Source organism: Balaenoptera physalus, assembly GCF_965194825.1.
Source record: "Balaenoptera physalus genome assembly, chromosome: 7".
Taxonomy (NCBI): domain Eukaryota; kingdom Metazoa; phylum Chordata; class Mammalia; order Artiodactyla; family Balaenopteridae; genus Balaenoptera; species Balaenoptera physalus.
This window is the reverse complement of record NC_138886.1, coordinates 21,905,708-21,923,733: the sequence shown is the minus strand read 5'-3', so window position 1 is coordinate 21,923,733 and position 18,026 is coordinate 21,905,708. Positions and strand designations below refer to the sequence as shown.

At 38.6% G+C, this 18,026-nt stretch overlaps 1 protein-coding gene across 3 annotated transcripts in view; it reads left to right on the top strand.

Moving 5' to 3' along the window:
- The first annotated feature begins 15,058 nt into the window (after positions 1–15,058).
- Positions 15,059–18,026, top strand: part of UGCG (UDP-glucose ceramide glucosyltransferase) — a 50,582-nt gene continuing 47,614 nt past the window's right edge. The window contains exon 1 of one of the 3 annotated variants that reach the window (XM_082469219.1): positions 15,059–15,616. In XM_082469219.1, the coding sequence (XP_082325345.1) occupies positions 15,519–15,616 (98 nt within the window). In that variant the 5' untranslated portion in view covers positions 15,059–15,518. The remainder of the gene's footprint in view (positions 15,617–18,026) is intronic. The other 2 variants (XM_082469220.1, XM_082469218.1) reach the window with 2 other exon arrangements.

Genomic DNA, 18,026 nt, shown 5'->3' with positions numbered 1-18,026 from the left:
ATACTGGACCACCTTGAGCATAACTATATCTGGTAGCCCTTTAAAAAGTTTATATGCTTCAGAATGACCTTCAGACACTCTCAAGATGACTTTCTTTTTAGCTTCTGCTTATAAGGAACTGAGATTTGTTTATCTTTGAGGTAGTATTTTGGCTGGTAAAATTTCGTATGTACATCCACAAAAGGAAAAGATCCAAATCAATTATTTCAAAATATAAATAAGCAGGGACTTCCCTGGTGGTCCAGTGGTTGAGAATCTGCCTTCCAATGCAGGGGACGTAGGTTTGATACCTGGTCGGGGAACTAAGCCTGCGTGCCACAACTGCTGAGCCTGTATACTCTGAGGCCAAGCACCACAACTAGAGAGCCCACGTGCCACAACTACTGAGCCCATGCACCACAACTAGAGAGAAGCCCACACGCTGCAACTGGAGAAGCCCACACACCACAACAAAAAGATCCCGCATGCTGCAACAGACATCCTGTGTGAGCAAGACCTGACGAAGCCAAATAAATAAAATAAATAAATAAATATTAAAAATATATATATATATGTTTATATATATATTTAAACATTTTTAACATCTTTATTGGAGTATAATTGCTTTACAATGGTGTGTTAGTTTCTGCTGTATAACAAAGTGAATCAGCTATACATATACATATATCACCATATCTCCTCCCTGTTGTGTCTCCCTCCCACTCTCCCTATCCCACCTCTCTAGGTGGTCACAAAACACTGAGCTGATCTCCCTGTGCTATGCGGCTGCTTCCCACTAGCTATCTGTTTTACATTTGGTAGTGTATATATGTCAATGCTACTCTCTCACTTTGTCCCAGCTTACCCTTCCCCCTCCCTGTGTCCTCAAGTCCATTCTCTACATCTGCGTCTTTATTCCTGTCTTGCCCCTAGGTTCTTCAGAACCTTTTTTTTTTTTTTACATTCCATATATATCTGTTAGCCTACAGTATTTATTTTTCTCTTACTGACTTACTTCACTCTGTATGACAGACTCTAGGTCCATCCACCTCACTACAAATAACTCAATTTCGTTTCTTTTTATGGCTGAGCAATATTCCATTGTATATATGTGCCACATCTTCTTTATCCATTCATCTGTCGATGGACACTTAGGTTGCTTCCATGTCCTGGCTATTGTAAATAGAGCTGCAATGAACATTGTGGTACATGACTCTTTTTGAATTATGGTTTTCTCATGGTATAGGCCCAGTAGTGGGATTACTGGGTCATATGGTAGTTCTATTTTTGGTTTTTTAAGGAACCTCCATACTGGTCTCCATAGTGTGTGTATCAATTTACATTCCCACCAACAGTGCAAGAGGGTTCCCTTTTCTCCACACCCTCTCCAGCATTTATTGTTTGTAGATTTTTTGATGATGGCCATGCTGACCGGTGTGAGGTGATACGTCACTGTAGTTGTGATTTGCATTTCTCTAATGATTAGCGATGTTGAGCATCCTTTCATGTGTTTGTTGGCAATCTGTATATCTTCTTTGGAGAAATGTCTATTTAGGTCTTCTGCCCATTTTTGGATTGGGTTCTTTGTTTTTTTGCTACTGAGCTACATAAGCTGCTTGTAAACTTTGGAGATTAATCCTTTGTCAGTTGCTTTGTTTGCAAATATTTTCTCCCATTCTGCAGGTTATCTTTTCATCTTGTTTATGGTTTCCTTTGCTGTGCAAAACTTTTAAGTTTCATTAGGTCCCATTTGTTTATTTTTGTTTTTATTTCCATTTCTCTAGGAGGTGGATCAAAAAGGATCTTGCTGTGATTTATGTCATAGAGCGTTCTGCCTATGTTTTCTTCTAAGAGTTTTATAGTATCTGGCCTTACATTTAGGTCTTTAATCCATTTTGAGTTTATTTTTGTGTATGGTGTCAGGGAGTGCTCTAATTTCATTCTTTTACATGTAGCTGTCCAGTTTTCCCAGTACCACTTATTGAAGAGGCTGTCTTTTCTCCATTGTATATTCTTGCCTCCTTTATCAAAGATAAGGTAACCATATGTGCATGGGTTTATCTCTGGGCTTTCTATCCTTTTCCATTGATCTATATTTCTGTTTTTGTGCCAGTACCATACTGTCTTGATTACTGTAGCTTTGTAGTATGGTCTGAAGTCTGGGAGCCTGATTCCTCCAGCTCCGTTTTTCTTTCTCAAGATTGCTTTGGCTATTCGGGGTCTTTTGTGTTTCCAAACAAATTGTGAAATTTTTTGTTCTAGTTCTGTGAAAAATGCCATTGGTAGTTTGATAGGGATTAAATCAGTAGATTGCTTTGGGTAGTATTGTCATTTTTACAGTGTTGATTCTTCCAATCCAAGAACATAGTATATCTCTCCATCTGTTGGTATCATCTTTAATTTCTTTCATCAGTGTCTTATAGTTTTCTGCATACAGGTCTTTTGTCTCCTTAGGTAGGTTTATTCCTAGGTATTTTATTCTTTTTGTTGCAGTGGTAAATGGGAGTGTTTCCTTAATTTCTCTTTCAGATTTTTCATCATTAGTGTATAAGAATGCAAGAGATTTCTGTGCATTAATTTTGAATCCTGCTAGTTTACCAAATTCATTGATTAGCTCTAGTAGTTTTCTGGTAACATGTCTAGGATTCTCTATGTATAGTATCATGTCATCTGCAAACAGTGACAGCTTTACTTCTTCTTTTCCAATTTGGATTCCTTTTATTTCTTTTTCATCTCTAATTGCTGTGGCTAAAACTTCAAAAACTATGTTGAATAATAGTGGTGAGAGTGGACAACCTTGTCTTGTACTTGATCTTAGAGGAAAAGGTTTCAGTTTTTCACCATTGAGACAATGTTGGCTGTGGGTTTCTCATATATGGCCTTTATTATGTTGAGGTAGGTTCCCTCTATGCCTACTTTCTGGAGAGTTTTTATCATAAATGGGTGTTGAATTTTGTTGAAAGCTTTTTCTGCATCTATTGAGATGATCACATGGTTTTTTTCCTTCAATTTGTTAATATGGTTTATCCCATTGATTGATTTGCATATATTGAAGAATCCTTCCATTCCTGGGATAAACCCCACTTGATCATGGTGTATGATCCTTTTAATGTGTTGTTGGATTCTGTTTGCTAGTATTTTGTTGAGGATTTTTTCATCTATGTTCATCAGTGATGTTGGCCTGTAGTTTTCTTTCTTTGTGACATCTTTGTCTGGTTTTGGTATCAGGGTGATGGGGGCCTCGTAGAATGAGTTTGGAAGTGTTCCTCCCTCTGCTATATTTTGGAAGAGTTTGAGAAGGATAGGTGTTAGCTCTTCTCTAAATGTTTGATAAATTCGCCTGTGAAGCTGCCTGGTCCTGGGCTTTTGTTTGTCGGAAGATTTTAAATCACAGTTTCAATTTCAGTGCTTGTGATTGTTCTGTTCATATTTTCTGTTTCTTCCTGGTTCAGTCCCAGAAGGTTGTACTTTTCTAAGATTTTGTCCATTTCTTCCAGTTGTCCATTTTATTGGCATATAGTTGCTTGTAGTAATCTCTCATGATCCTTTGTATTTCTGCAGTGTTAGTTGTTACTTCCCCTTTTGCATTTCTAGTTCTGTTGATTTGAATCTTCTCCCTTTTTTTCTTGATGAGTCTGGCTAATGGTTTATCAATTTTGTTTATCTTCTCAAAGAACCAGCTTTTAGTCTTATTTATCTTTGCTATTGTTTCCTTCATTTCTTTTTCATTTACTTCTTATCTGATCTTTATGATTTCTTTCCTTCTGCTAACTCTGGCGTTTTTTTGTTCTTCTTTCTCTAATTGCTTTAGATGTAAGGTTAGGTTGTTTATTTGAGATGATTCTTGTTTCTTGAGGTAGGATTTTATTGCTATAAACTTCCCTCTTAGAACTGCTTTTGCTGTATCCCATAAGTTTTGCATCATTGTGTCATTTTGTGTTGCGTTGTCAATTGTTTCTAGGTATTTTCTGATTTCCTCTCTGATTTCTTCAATGCCCTCTTAGTTATTTAGTAGCGTATTGTTTAGCCTCCATGTGTTTGTATTTTTTACATTTTTTTCTGTAATTGATATCTAGTCTCATAGCATTGTTGTCAGAGAGGATACTTGATATGATTTCAATTTTCTTAAATTTACCAAGGCTTGATTTGTGACCCAAGATATGGTCTATCCTGGAGAATGTTCCATGAGCACTTGAGAAGAAAGTGTATTCTGATGTTTTTGGATAGAATGTCCTATAAATATCAATTAAGTCCATCTTGTTTAATGTGTCATTTAAAGCTTGTGTTTCCTTATTTATTTTTATTTTGGATGATCTGGCCATTGGTGAAAATGGGGTGTTAAAGTCCCCTACTATGATTGTGTTACTGTTGATTTCCCCTTTTATGGCTGTTAGCATTTGCCTTATGTATTGAGGTGCCCCTATGTTGGGTGCATAAATATTTACCATTGTTATATCTTCTTCTTGGACTGATCACTTGATCATTATGTAGTGTCCTTCTTTGTCTCCTTTACCAGTCTTTATTTTAAAGTCTATTTTGTCTGATATGAGAATTGCTACTCCAGCTTTCTTCTGATTTCCATTTGCATGGAATATCTTTTTCCATCCCCTCACTTTCAGTCTGTATGTGTCCCTAGGTCTGAAGTGGGTCTCTTGTAGAGGGACAGGTCTTGTTTTTGTATCCATTCAGCCTATGTTTTGGTTGGAGCATTTAATCCATTTACATTTAAGGTAATTATCAATATGTATGTTCCTATTACCATTTTTTAAATTGTTTTGGGTTTGTTATTGCAGGTCTTTTCCTTCCCTTGTGTTTCCTGCCTAGAGAAGTTCCTTTAGCATTTGTTGTAAAGCTGGTTTGGTGGTGCTGAATTCTCTTAACTTTTGCTTGTCTGTAAAGGTTTTAATTTCTCTGTCGAATCTGAATGAGATCCTTGCTGGGTAGAGTAATCTTGGTTGTAGGTTCTTCCCTTTCATCACTTTAAATATGTTCTGCCACTCCCTTCTGGCTTGCAGAGTTTCTGCTGAAAGATCAGCTGTTAACCTTATGGGTATTCCCTTGTATGTTTTTTGTTGCTTTTCCGTTGATGCTTTTAATATTTTTTCTTTGTGTTTAATTTTTGTTAGTTTGATTAATACATGTCTCGGCATGTTTCTCCTTGGATTTATCCTGTATGGGTCTCTCTGCGCTTCCTGGACTTGATTGACTATTTCCTTTCCCATGTTGGGGAAGTTTTCAACTATAATCTCTTCAAGTATTTTCTCAGACCCTTTCTTTTTCTCTTCTTCTTCTGGGACCCCTATAATTTGAATGTTGGTGCGTTTAATGTTGTCCCAGAGGTCTCTGAGACAATCCTCAATTCTTTTCATTCTTTTTTCTTTATTCTGCTCCCTGGAAGTTATTTACACCATTTTATCTTCCAGCTCACTTATCTGTTCTTCTGCCTCAGTTATTCTGCTGTTGATTGCTTCTAGAGTATTTTTAATTTCAGTTATTGTGCTGTTCATCACTGTTTGTTTGCTCTTTAGTTCTTCTAGATCCTTGTTAAATGTTTCTTGTATTTTCTCCATTCTGTTTCCGAGATTTTGGCTCATCTTTACTATCATTACTCTGAATTCTTTTTCAGGTAGGTTGCCTATTTCATCTTCAGTTATTTGGTCTTGTAGGTTTTTACCTTGCTCCTTTGTCTGTAATATATTTTTTTGTCATTTCTTTCTTTCTTTTTTTTGATGGGTGGGGCTGTATTCCTGTCTTACTTGTTATTTGGCCTGAGATGTCCAGCACTGGAGTTTGCAGGCAGTTGGATAGAGCCCAGTCTTGGTGCTGACATTAGGACCTCTGGGAGGCCTCACTCCGATTAATATTCTCTGGGGTCTGAGGTTCTGTGTTAGTCCAGTGGTTTGGACTAGGAGCTCCCACCATAGGAGCTCAGGCCCGACCTCTTGCCTGGGAACCATGATCCTGCAAGCCAGTCGCTGGGGGTTCCTTCTGTCCCCTTAGGTGTCCATGGTCCCCCACCGGTGCCTGGTAGGTGCCTTAGTTGTGCAGAGACATGAATTCTGCGTCCTCCTAGTCTGCCATCTTGACTCTGCCCCTGTATAATTCCATTTTTATTAAATGTCCAGGATAGGCAAATCTATAGACAAAAATTACATTAGTGGTTACAATGAGCTAAGGGGAAGGGGAAATGGGGAATGACTGCTAATGGGTATGGGGTTTCTTTTTGCAGTGATGAAAGTGTTCTGAAGTTAGGTGGTCATGGTTGCACAACTCTGAATATACAAAAAGTCACTGAATTATATACTTTAAAAGAGTGAATTTTATGGTATGACTACGTCTCAATAAAGCTGTTAGTAAAAACAAAAAGCTGAAGGAGTTTAACTGGCATCTTTCATATTTAAAACTTCCTAGAAATTTCCCATTGTTTCGCGAAAACTCAGTGTAGTGGGTATTATGGTTAGCTCTCCAATTCTAATTTTCCCCATCCATTACATAGCTGCCATGCAGTTTGAGTGTGATTATCCTTACTAGCAGCTTCAATGGGTCCTGATTTGACCATTCTAGTTTTCTTTGCCATACCTTAAGCCAGTACACAAGTGGCATCAAGGGTATTCCAATTGGTGGGGTGGGGGCTGGGGTGGGGGAGAGAAAGCCCAAGTTTTTGTTAGGTGGTTGTGAATAACTAATACGTTTTCTCTTTTTCTGCATGTAAAGGGAAAACCGTGAGGTACAGGTTAGCAGCCGTCTACCAACCATGAGAGAAGTCCGCTTGAAGACAAAAGTGACACACAGAGAAGGAGAGAGCCAAGACTATCTCAGAAAAATGGAGCAAGAGCCCTGATTGAGCCTTGCGGGACTCCTGCGTCCTTTTAATAATCTTTAAGTAGTGTGTGACCATATGGCTAATTTGCCTAGACAGTCTCAGTTTACACCAGTTTTCCTAGCTTGATTGTTAATGGTGCCCTTTCTCTTTCTGAAAAGTGTTCCAGTTTCATTTATATGGTCACACTCAAGATAATTGGATTTTCAATCACATATCAATCAATTTAGCAGTCAACTAAGGTCAACTGGTTTTCAAGTTGTGTCCATTTTGACTGTTTTCTGGCTACCTCCCATCATCCTCCCTCAGATTGTTCAGTTGTTTAGATTCAAAAAGTAACCAAATGAAACATTCTGGTTTCCTCTCACTCTTACTCTTTCTTCAGGACCTAGGACTTCTCCATGAAGTCTTTCTAGACTTTTCTAAATAAAAGTAACCATTCCCAACTCCCACACAATTCTCCTCATCCCTGTTTATCAATACTCAATAACATTGCATTACAATGATCTGTTCTTGTGTTTATCTTCCATAGCCAACTGGGAACATCTCCTGAAAAAGGATTATATCATTTTCAACTTTGTATCCAAAACATGAGAACAATGTGCTCCTGGAACATAGTTTCTTTTGATATTTGCTGAGGAATAAAGGAAAAGAAATAACTGGATAGGAAAGCCATTCATTTGTTTGCTTTGTCATTTTAACAGTCTGTTCAACTAATTTTGCTCAATATTTTCCATTGTAGCAACTAACCATTAATGATGCCTCCCAAGCCCAAATGATCTCAAAATAATTAAAATGGGCAATTGAATTTAAGGATGAGCTTAATATAGAAAACCCCCAAGAGTTGTTTCTGTTACCCTGAATTGTCCAGTGGACTGTTTCATGCTTCTTCATATTTGAGATAATGCTTCAAATTTATACCCACAATGAAATAAAGACTTAAAAATAATCTAATATGATCTCTGAACAATTAAATTATTAGACTGGGTGGAGGGCTCATCTTCTTCACAAATTCATTGTTAGTTTGGTCTCATTCATGCAGATGTTCCTTTTTTTTTTAACCAATTCAGAGCTAAAAAAAAAATATTGTCATGTAAACTAGACTCTGAAAGCTGCTTTCTGTTAATCCTGATATCCTGATGCATTTTATTCTAAGTATTTTTAAGGTATTTATTACCAAAAATAATATTAACACTCAATATCATTGTTTCTTACATGTCAGAAGACCCCATGTGTATCTAAATACCTTTTAAATCTTATTCTTTGCTTGTATAGAATATTTTATTTCAAGGCCTGAAATTTATTTTTCTTATGGAATAAAAGTATCTTGGTTTGCTCTTTACTATTTTATGATATTATTCCTATTCTATACAATTATCATCTAATTGCATTTGTTTCTGACTGAATAAACCAGTTACGTTAGCAAAATGATGAGATCTAAAGGATATCCTGGTTTGTGTTATAAGCAAAAATCGTTGAGTGTTGATGCTTCTGCTACAGAGAGACCGATTCGCTTTAAAAAAAAAAATCCTTTTAAGTATAGTTAATTTTATTTTTCATAGGTAAAAACAGTAAAGGAAGAAATTGAGAAAATAAGTTAGTGATCTAGATGAAATTGGAATGAAGGAATGCTCTCTGTTAAGGAATAATAATAAAAGTTTCAAAAAATTTACACATGTCTGCAACTGTTCTGAATATTTTATATATGTTAACTTTAGTCCTCACAACACAGGTCATATAGCTGGTAAATGGTAGAACTGGAATTCAAACCCAGGCAGTTTGACATTCACAATGTATGTATGTGCTTAACTGATAGTCTACACTGTATCCTCAAACAAAGCTTTCTTCAGATAGAAAGTATTTTGAAGAGATCCTAAACTCCAAAGATCTAGGTTATCTCCACAGCCTTTGTTCCTTAGTAAAAGTTAAACTCACATTTAATTATATTGTTGTTAATATTATGAAATAATACAATAAGAAACAGATTTTATTGTCATTTTTCTGATCTTTTAAATTCTCCTACTTGTTGTTTACTCTCTTAGATGAATTGTTCTGAAATGACGGTATATTTCGTGAAATTCCTCTTAATTGAAGTAAAAGATGTGGTAAAGAGTAAGATGTTTAGTGCATCTTAGCATGAAATGTATGGTCTATTCTAAATACACTTTCCTATGTCTCAGATGTTGAAATTGCCTTCTACAGAGTATTGGTTATCAAAATAATAATGCTAAACCAAAATCTACTTCGTGATCTGAACTTTGAGGATTGATTATCTACTCTACATTGTTTAAATTAACTTAATATTGTACATTTTAATATAAGGAGCATTGGCTTTGGAGTCTGACAGACCTGGGTCCAAACTCCAGCTCCCTCCTTATCAGATGCATAACTTTGGTAGTTAACTTTATCTTTTTGGCTTCCAATTATATATTTCATGACATTTGTGAAAGTCAAGTTAATATTTTAAAATTTGCCTGGCACATAACTTATGTTCTTGTGTTCAGTAAATACAGTTGGCCCTCCATAACCGTGGGTTCTGAGTCCATGGATTCAACCAACTGGAATTCAAACCCAGAAGAGAAAATATTTGAAAAAAAATTCTAGAAAGTTCCAAAAAGCAAAACTTGAATTTGCTGCATGTCCTGGCAACTATTTACATAGCATTTATATTGTATTAGATATTACAAGTAATCTAGAGATGATTTCAAGTATACAGGATTATATGCTTATATAATACATACCTATAGTGCTTAGGTTATAAGCAAATACTATGTCATTTTATATAAGGGACTTGAGCATTTGTGGATTTTGGTGTCTGAGGGGGTCCTGGAAATAATCACCCACTGATACCAAGGGAGGACTGTATTACAGTCTCAGTCTCTGTCTCTGTCTCTCTCTCATTCTCCAATAAATCTACCAAGTTTGTTTACACACACACACACACACACACACACACACACACACACGCAGAGCCTAGGTGAAAGTTTTGACATTATAAACTTTAATAAATAAATTGAACTGAGTCATGAATATCTATCTAAAAAGAAAGCAATTTCAAAAACATTTTGAAAAAGAAAATAATTGATACTTACATGGGACACATTTGGAAATCTTTAGAATTTAGCTTCCTTTAGGAATGAACATCAGTGCTTCAACCTAGCACACTATGGATTAAAACAAAATCAAGTATGAAATTTGAAAAGAAATGAGTATGAGGTAAAACATTTTAATTAGTCATTTGCATATGAGCTAGCAAAACAGCTGAGAATGAAACGAACTCTAGTAAACTCTAGGCACTCCCCTGGACCACACCTATACATACAAACACACTATACCAGTGGTTTATCAAGATCAGGCCTTGAACTGACAATTTGCCTAGAACCTTTGTACATTTGAAGTCTATTCATAGTGATATAGTATCTCAGGATCTGAAAGCCTTTACAAAGTTACCATTTAATGGGTAAAAAAACCACTGTAGGTTAAGCACCTGAACTGATAAGTAGATAAGGCATTTTTCTACTAATTTCAAACATGCTTAGGGGAAAAAAAGGACAAGAATTAAATTGTTTCTTTGGGCATTAGCACAACAAATTTCAGATCAATTGATTCTAACTTTGTTTTTGAAACTTCAAATTTACCCAATTTCTGGAGGATCACTTTTTACATTTTAAAAAAGTTTTTATAAGGGCTGAAAATTTACAGTATACCTATCTTTTAAAAATAACACATTAACCACATTCAACCAACCTCGGATCACATAGTATTGTAGTAGTATTTACTGAAAAAATATCTGCATGTAAGTGGGGCCCTGTTGTTCAGGGGTCAACTGTATGTCCAATATTGACATAAAAATGATGCTGTTGACTCTGTCAAGTAGAGCATGGGCTTTGGAGCAGGTCTTCAGGTTGTGATTAGGTGAACTAATATGTAGTTACTTTCACTCACTCTAACTCTGTGGTCTAATTTTGTAATCTGAAGGAGGGTTATGAGTAGTTAATGTGTATTTGTTTTCCACAGAGAAAAAAACATATTTAAAGTATTTGCAAACAAAGGAGAAAGTTGAACAATTTTTCTAGTGACTTCTCTCAGTGTAGATCAGTTTAAATAAACTAATTCACTTGTTCAACAAATATTTGTGTGCCTAGAAGGTGGAAAGCCCTGGGATCTGATGACAAACTACTTTATCTCACTAATTCAGACACTTATAACATTTCCAGTACTTCAAATGGAGCACTCACTAATTATTTTTTACAAAATAGACTATTTTTAAAGCAGTTTTAGGTTCACAGTAAAACTGAGCAGAAAATACAGTTCCCATATACTCCCTGCCCAACATACACACAGCTTCCCCCGCTGTCAACATCCTGCCCCAGAGTGGTATATTTGTTACAGCTGATGAACCTACATTGACACATCACAGTCACCCAAAGTCCATAGTTTACATTAGGGTTCACTCTTGATGTTGTACATTCTAAGGTTTTGGACAAATGTATAGTACATGTATCTACCATTATATTGAATAGTATCATACAGAATAGTTTTACCGCCCTAAAAATCCTCTGTGACCTGCCTATTCATCCCTCCCTCTCTCCCTTCTGGCAACCACTGACATTTTTACTGTCTCCATAGTTTTGCCTTTTCCAGAATGTCATATAATTGGAATCATACAGTATGTAGCCTTTTCAGATTGGCTTCTTTTACTTAGTAATATGCCTTTAAGTTTCCTCCATGTCTTTCATGGCTTGATAATTTCTTCTTAGCATTGAATAATATTCCATTGTCTGGATGTACCAGACAATGGATTTATCCATTCATCTACAGAAGGACATCTTGGTTGCTTCCAAGTTTTGGCAATTAGGAATAAAGCTGCTATAAACATCCGTGTGCAGGTTTTTGTATGGATATGTTTTCATTTGATTTGGCTAAACAGCAAGGAGTGCGATGCTGGATTGTATGGTAAGAGTATGTTTAGTTTTGTAAGTAAATGCCAAACTATCTTCCAAAGTGACTGTATCACTTGTAATTTTTTTTTAAATTATGAAAAATTTCTACATGATTTTTCATCATTGATAACTCATTTGTAAAATAGAAAATGGTCATTTTTCTTCATGGAAACAGTAATGCTCATTATAGAAAGTCAACAATATAAACAGGTAGATTTTAAAAAATCAACACGTTTCATTCCTCAAAGATAAGTACTCATAATTGGTGTAATTTCTTTTAGTCTTTTTTCTGTACATAGGCTTTGTGTCACATTTTAAACTTGATTTTTCTAGAAATCTCACTAAAGATGATGTTTTTCTTAGATGCAATCCAAATCAAGAATCCTGATTATTAGACTTCCCTGGTGGCACAGTGGTTAAGAATCTGCCTGCCAACGCAGGGGATGGGGGTTCAATCCCTGGTCCAGAAAGATTCCACATGCCACAGAGCAGCTAAGCCCATGCACCACAACTACTGAGCCTGCACTCTAGAGACCACGAGCCACAACTACTGAGCCCACGAACCACAACTACTGAAGCCCGCGTGCCTAGAGCCCATACTCCGCAACAAGAGAAGCCACTGACCACAATGAGAAGCCCGCGCACCGCAATGAAGAGTAGCCCCAGCTCGCCGCAACTAGAGAAAGCCCGTGTGCAGCACAACGAAGACCCAATGCAGGCAAATATTAATTAATTACTTAATTTAAAAAATAAATACATCTTTAAAAAAAGAATCCTGATGATTGAAAATATTACAACTTTTAAAAATGTAAAACTAACTTTTATATATAGGCATTTGGGGCACAATGTAACAGTATCAACTTGCCAAAGTTTGTTTCATTTCTCTGAGGTAACTTATGTACCTGGGTTCTCCCAGCCTCCACTCTTGTCTTTTCTGGGACATGTGACTAGAACCAATATAATTTCATTTCAGTTTCAGTTGGAATCAGCTACAATTATTTTGGCTTGGATTTGGTTCAAACCGAAAATGTGTTCCAACTACTTGGTTTGAACCAGACATTTTGCATCCTTTTCTGGTTAAGGTTTTATAACTAAACTATCTAGGGCCATTAAATGACAGTCAAATTTGGCTTTTGTTTACCTCTAAAAACATTGCTTCTTAAAATGTATGAATTCTAATATATACTAATGTTACTAGATTGCCACTGGAAAAAGTCAGAGGCCCTGAACTTGGTAGAATTTGAGGAGAGCCCTTCAGACAAACAACCAAAACCATGTTAGCTGCCAAAAGTGAGATTGGTGGACAGGGTCTTTGCTAGACTCCTATGCTGCTGTGCTACATGGAAAAAATTTACACTTTTACCATATCTATAGAATATATATATCTATATCTATAGAATATTCTATATCTATAGAATGTTAGGATTGCACATTCTAAAGCTGCTACTTTAAACTCATCAACCACGTTTGGAGAGACCAAGTTTAACTAGGCTCAAGTACAACATAGCTGATCTATTATCTACTGATTATACTCAATCAGAGGAGTTCTGTTAACTGTTAAGAATATCGGGTTCTTTCAACTTTCTTTGGCCTCCTTTTCCAAGTCATTGATCAGACTGTATAAAATCCTTTGTTGTAAGGTTCCAAAAACCATTTGGAGAAATGTAGAATACAACAAAATGCTTCAATTGACCAATTGATGTAGTTCATCAAATCTTAGAGTACATTAATTGAATGCAGTATTATTTTATATACGATTAAGAAAAAAAAATCTACCAATTTGTTGTAAGATGCCGTTGACTGTGAGATGCATTTCCATTTAAGAAATGTTAAAATGAAATGTTTTTTAAAAAGTATGTCTTAGAATTGATTAACTAAAATAGTGATGTTTTAAAATTTCCACTTGTAGTGTTATTTCCATGCTAATATACTATTGGGCTTTAACTTTATCAACCAGTAACTCTCAACAGTGGAAGTTTGGTTTCTAAGCCCTGTTCTTTCTTACTGACTTTAACCGGGTAAAACAAAGGGTATAGCAAATCCAGGATTGGTTCTCAGTATAGACATTAATTTAAACTCTTTTCTGATTGTAGTTTATCATTTACTTATAGATTGGGGTAGCTCATTCGATCAATATTAACTATAATAAATAACAATAATAAAATAAACTTCTTTTCAAAATTGAATTCCATTCTGAAATCTCTCAAGGGAGGTCATGGATTATTTAAAAGGAAATCACTTGAATAAACATCGTCTAAACATAAAACAATAGAGAAACTATATAAACTCATGTAGGCTGAAGAAACAAACATTTAGTACTAGATTAACCCATCTCCCTGGACTGATTTAAAGTTAAGATAAACACTAAGTTACCTTACTATCCAAAATGCCATTTCTTTCCATTTTAGAGCAGTGCTATCCCCCTGTGTAATTTAAAATTTTCTAGTAGCTAACCAAATTTAAAAAGTAAAACAACAGCAAAGACAGTGAAATAATTTAATAATTTAACTCAGTATATCAAAATATTGTTTCAACATGCAATCAATATAAAATAAATGAGGTGGTCTTCGATATCAGGTGTATGATTTACATTCGCAATACATCTCAATTCCTACCAGCCACATTTCAAGCACTCAATACCCCCTATGGCTACAGTATTGGGCAGGAGTAGTCTTTGAGGACTTCAGTATTAGCTGATTCTTTACATTGAGTTTGAGAATTTCTTTTATGTTACACGCTGCCTCTAAGGTGCTTAGAGATCTGCGAAGCACAAGGAGATTATTTTTACTCTCGGTCCGTTGTGATCCAAGACTCCACAGCATTAGAACCAGCGAGGGAGGAAGGCAATGGGACACCCTGGCGCCCAGGAACGTGTCTTGGAATAGGGCCTGAGCCGCTCCGAGTAATGCCTGGGGCAGCGGCTGCGAACACAGCGTTGGAAGTTGGACTGCGAGACAACTCGGGGGCTGCCTGGAACCCCGGGTCTTTTCCTGGGGCGCCCTGGAACACCAGAACCGGACAAAGGGAAAGTGTCCTCCGAGTTGGATACAGGAACCCGCTCCGCCGACGGAGACTGGCCCAGAGCTGCAGTGCTGGCCGCCCGGGTAGCCTCCGCCGGTCACTGAGAGGTGGGCGGCGGCCTGAGTCCGGAGGTGGGGGAAAACCCTGCCTGCGTCCAGCTGGAGAAGCCTCCCAGGGGCGCGCTCACGACAGTGACGCCACGGGCGCGAGGGCGGCAGGGTGGGCGGAGAGGAGCGGCGCGCACCGCCCCTCGGAGGCGGGGCGGGGGGGGCCGCGGTTCCGGAGGGCCGGGGCGGGGCTGGGTGCGCCGGGGAGTCTGGGCGCAAGCCGGCGGTTTCGATTAGTACGCGGAGTTGCGGCTGCAAAGCAGGGCACGGAGCTGCGCTGCCCGGAGCCCGGCGGCGAGGCGGCAGGGAGGCGGCGGGGCGGCGGCGGCGGAGGCGCAGGCGTGTGGGGTCCGGCCGGCGGCGGTGAGGGGGTGGAGAGGGGAGCCGGAGCGCGGGGCCACGGCCGCCCTGCCCACTGAGTCCGGCCACCGCAACGCCTGCATCCGCGAGCGCGCCCAGGCCAGCGCGCGAGCGAGTGCGCGCGGGCGGGGGCGCGCAGGCCCTGCCCGCCCCTTCCGCCCCCAGCCCCCTCCGCCCCTTCCTCTCGCCACCTTTCTCTCCACTTCTGCGACCCCGCGCCGGGCGCCCACCCTGTCCTCCTGCGGGAGCGCTGTCCGCTGCGGCGGCCGGAGCGGGCCAGGCCGGGGGATGGCGCTGCTGGACCTGGCCCTGGAGGGAATGGCCGTCTTCGGGTTCGTCCTCTTCTTGGTGCTGTGGCTGATGCATTTCATGGCCATCATCTACACGTGAGTGAGGGGCAGCTGGAGGAGCCCGTGGCGGGGGTCGAGGCCTGGGGACAGGCGAGGGTGGGAGGAATTTCGCTTTGGAGGGGATTGGGATCGGATGGGGGTGGAGAAAGCTAATTCTCAGACTCTTCCTCCCATTCCCTCTCCCTTTGCATCAGCTGGGGCGGGGGGTTCATTGGAAGAGAAAAGTGGCGAGTGAGGGGATGGCTGGGCTTCAGGCGACTGCACAGCCAGGGGAAAGGAGACTATGCTCTTTTTACGTGTCAGGCGGAAGGTTGCTTGCTTGGTTTGATTGTGTTGGGGATTCGTGTGATTTTTCATCTGGGCCAAGATGTATGGTGTATTGTGTTTTGTTTTGTTTTTTTCCCTCGACCTGGGCCACGTTTCTATTATGGTGATGATCGTTTCCACTCTTCGGTGAGCTGCACACAGCCACCTGGGGACCTCCCTGTGGATTTTCTTCTTCCTGGAAGAGCTCTGTGTCCTTAGATAGGTGTGAAGCACCTGTCCACCTTGAAAAATGTCCACCAGATCTCTGAGCTGGCGTTGTAGCCTTGAGTCATGTCAGCTTGTACATTTCAGTGTGGTTTTTTTTCCTTTTTTTTTTTTTTCCCCAAATTCCTTATTTATTATCTTGTTTAGATGTGCCCCCCCCCCACCTTTTCATTAGATGCCTTTCACTGGGGACACAGTGGCGAGCACGACAGAATTCCTGTCCTCAAAGATCTTACATTCCAGAAGGGAGAGACAGATAATAAAATTCCGAATAAGGTTATTTCAGATAGTGATAAAGACTATGAATAAAATAAAACCGGGTAATGGATGAATATGACATAGAGTCTGTAGCTACTTTTGATATTTCAATTGTTCAAATGTCTTTAAAATGAAGGAAGCCTTCATGAGGATATGAAAGAATTGGCATAGAGCGCATTACTCTTGGATTCACTGGATTTTTAGCACTCCAAAAAGATGATGGTGCATAGTGATCTTTACCACCCATTAGAATAGGGTATATGTTAGTAGAAGAGAGGGGAGGACTTTAAGAAATTAATTACTTATAGTTCTCTTTCCTTTTCACTACAGAAAAAGTGTGCTTTTTCCTTTTGGAAATGCTGCATTTTATTAGTATAGTGTGGCATTTCCTGGTACTGGAGAAAGATGCTACATTGTACAAGGCATACTGATATTTCTTTGAAGATGAAAGAAAAATGCTTCTTGGATACTGTTGATCTTAGGTTTTGGAGTTTGTGAGCTGTAGGCACTGAACATTCTGGAGTTCATTTTAAATATATGAGTTCTTAAAAAACAATTTTGTCACTTTTTCCAATCATAAAAATAAAACATGCTTACCATATAGAGCATTTAGACAGTACAGAGAGGAAGAAAGAAGAAAGTTAAACACACACACCAGAACTCCATTACCTGTCAACCTTTTGTGACTATCCTTCCAGTTATATTTCTGTGGGGGGAGGGAGGTAAGGAGGGAGAGAGAAAGGAACCATATTATGGTTGTTCTTTCACCAGCCTCAAAATTCATCTATTTAATAAATACTTGCTGGGAAGCTCTTTTTTATATACAAGGCACTGTTCTAGGTGCTGGAAATAAGATTGAAGAACAATACATCCAGGGCCCCTGCTCACATGGAGCGTCCGTGTAAAATGTGTTGAGTAATTTTCTCATGTCAGTAAGTGTATGAGGGACTTCCCTGGTGGCACAGTAGTTAAGAATCCGCCTGCCAATGCAGGGGACATGGGTTCGAGCCCTGGTTGGGGAAGATCCCACATGCTGCGGAGCAACTAAGCCCATGTGCCACAACTACTGAGCTTGCGCTCTAGACCATGCGAGCCACAACTACTGAGCCCGCATGCCGTAACTACTGAAGCTCACGCACCTACAGCCCGTGCTCTGCAACAAGCCACCTCAGTGAGAAGCCCGTGCACTGCAACAAAGACCAACACAGCCAAAAAATAAATAATTAATAAAATAAAATAAAATAAAGGTATGATCTCTCCATCATTTTTAATAGATGCATGACATTTTTGTTTATGAGGTACTAATATGTATTTATTGTTATTATTGATGGGCATTTAGGTTATTTTCAATTTGTCAAGATTACAAACAACATGGTGATGAATTCATATGCTTACATCTTTGCGAGATGATCTCCTTAGTTTACATTCTGAAAGAGGAATTATTGGGCCAGAAGTGGTGTACATTTTAAACTTTGTTACATATTGCCCTATAGGAAGGTTGTATCTATTCATAGTCCTTGTAACATTGTATGATGGTCCCCATTTCCCCTAAGTATCAGGCTTTTTACTGTTTTCTGTTTTTTATTTTCATTTCTTTAATTACTAGTTCCATTGAATGTTTTTCATATATTTAATACTAGTTACATTTAGTTGTAAA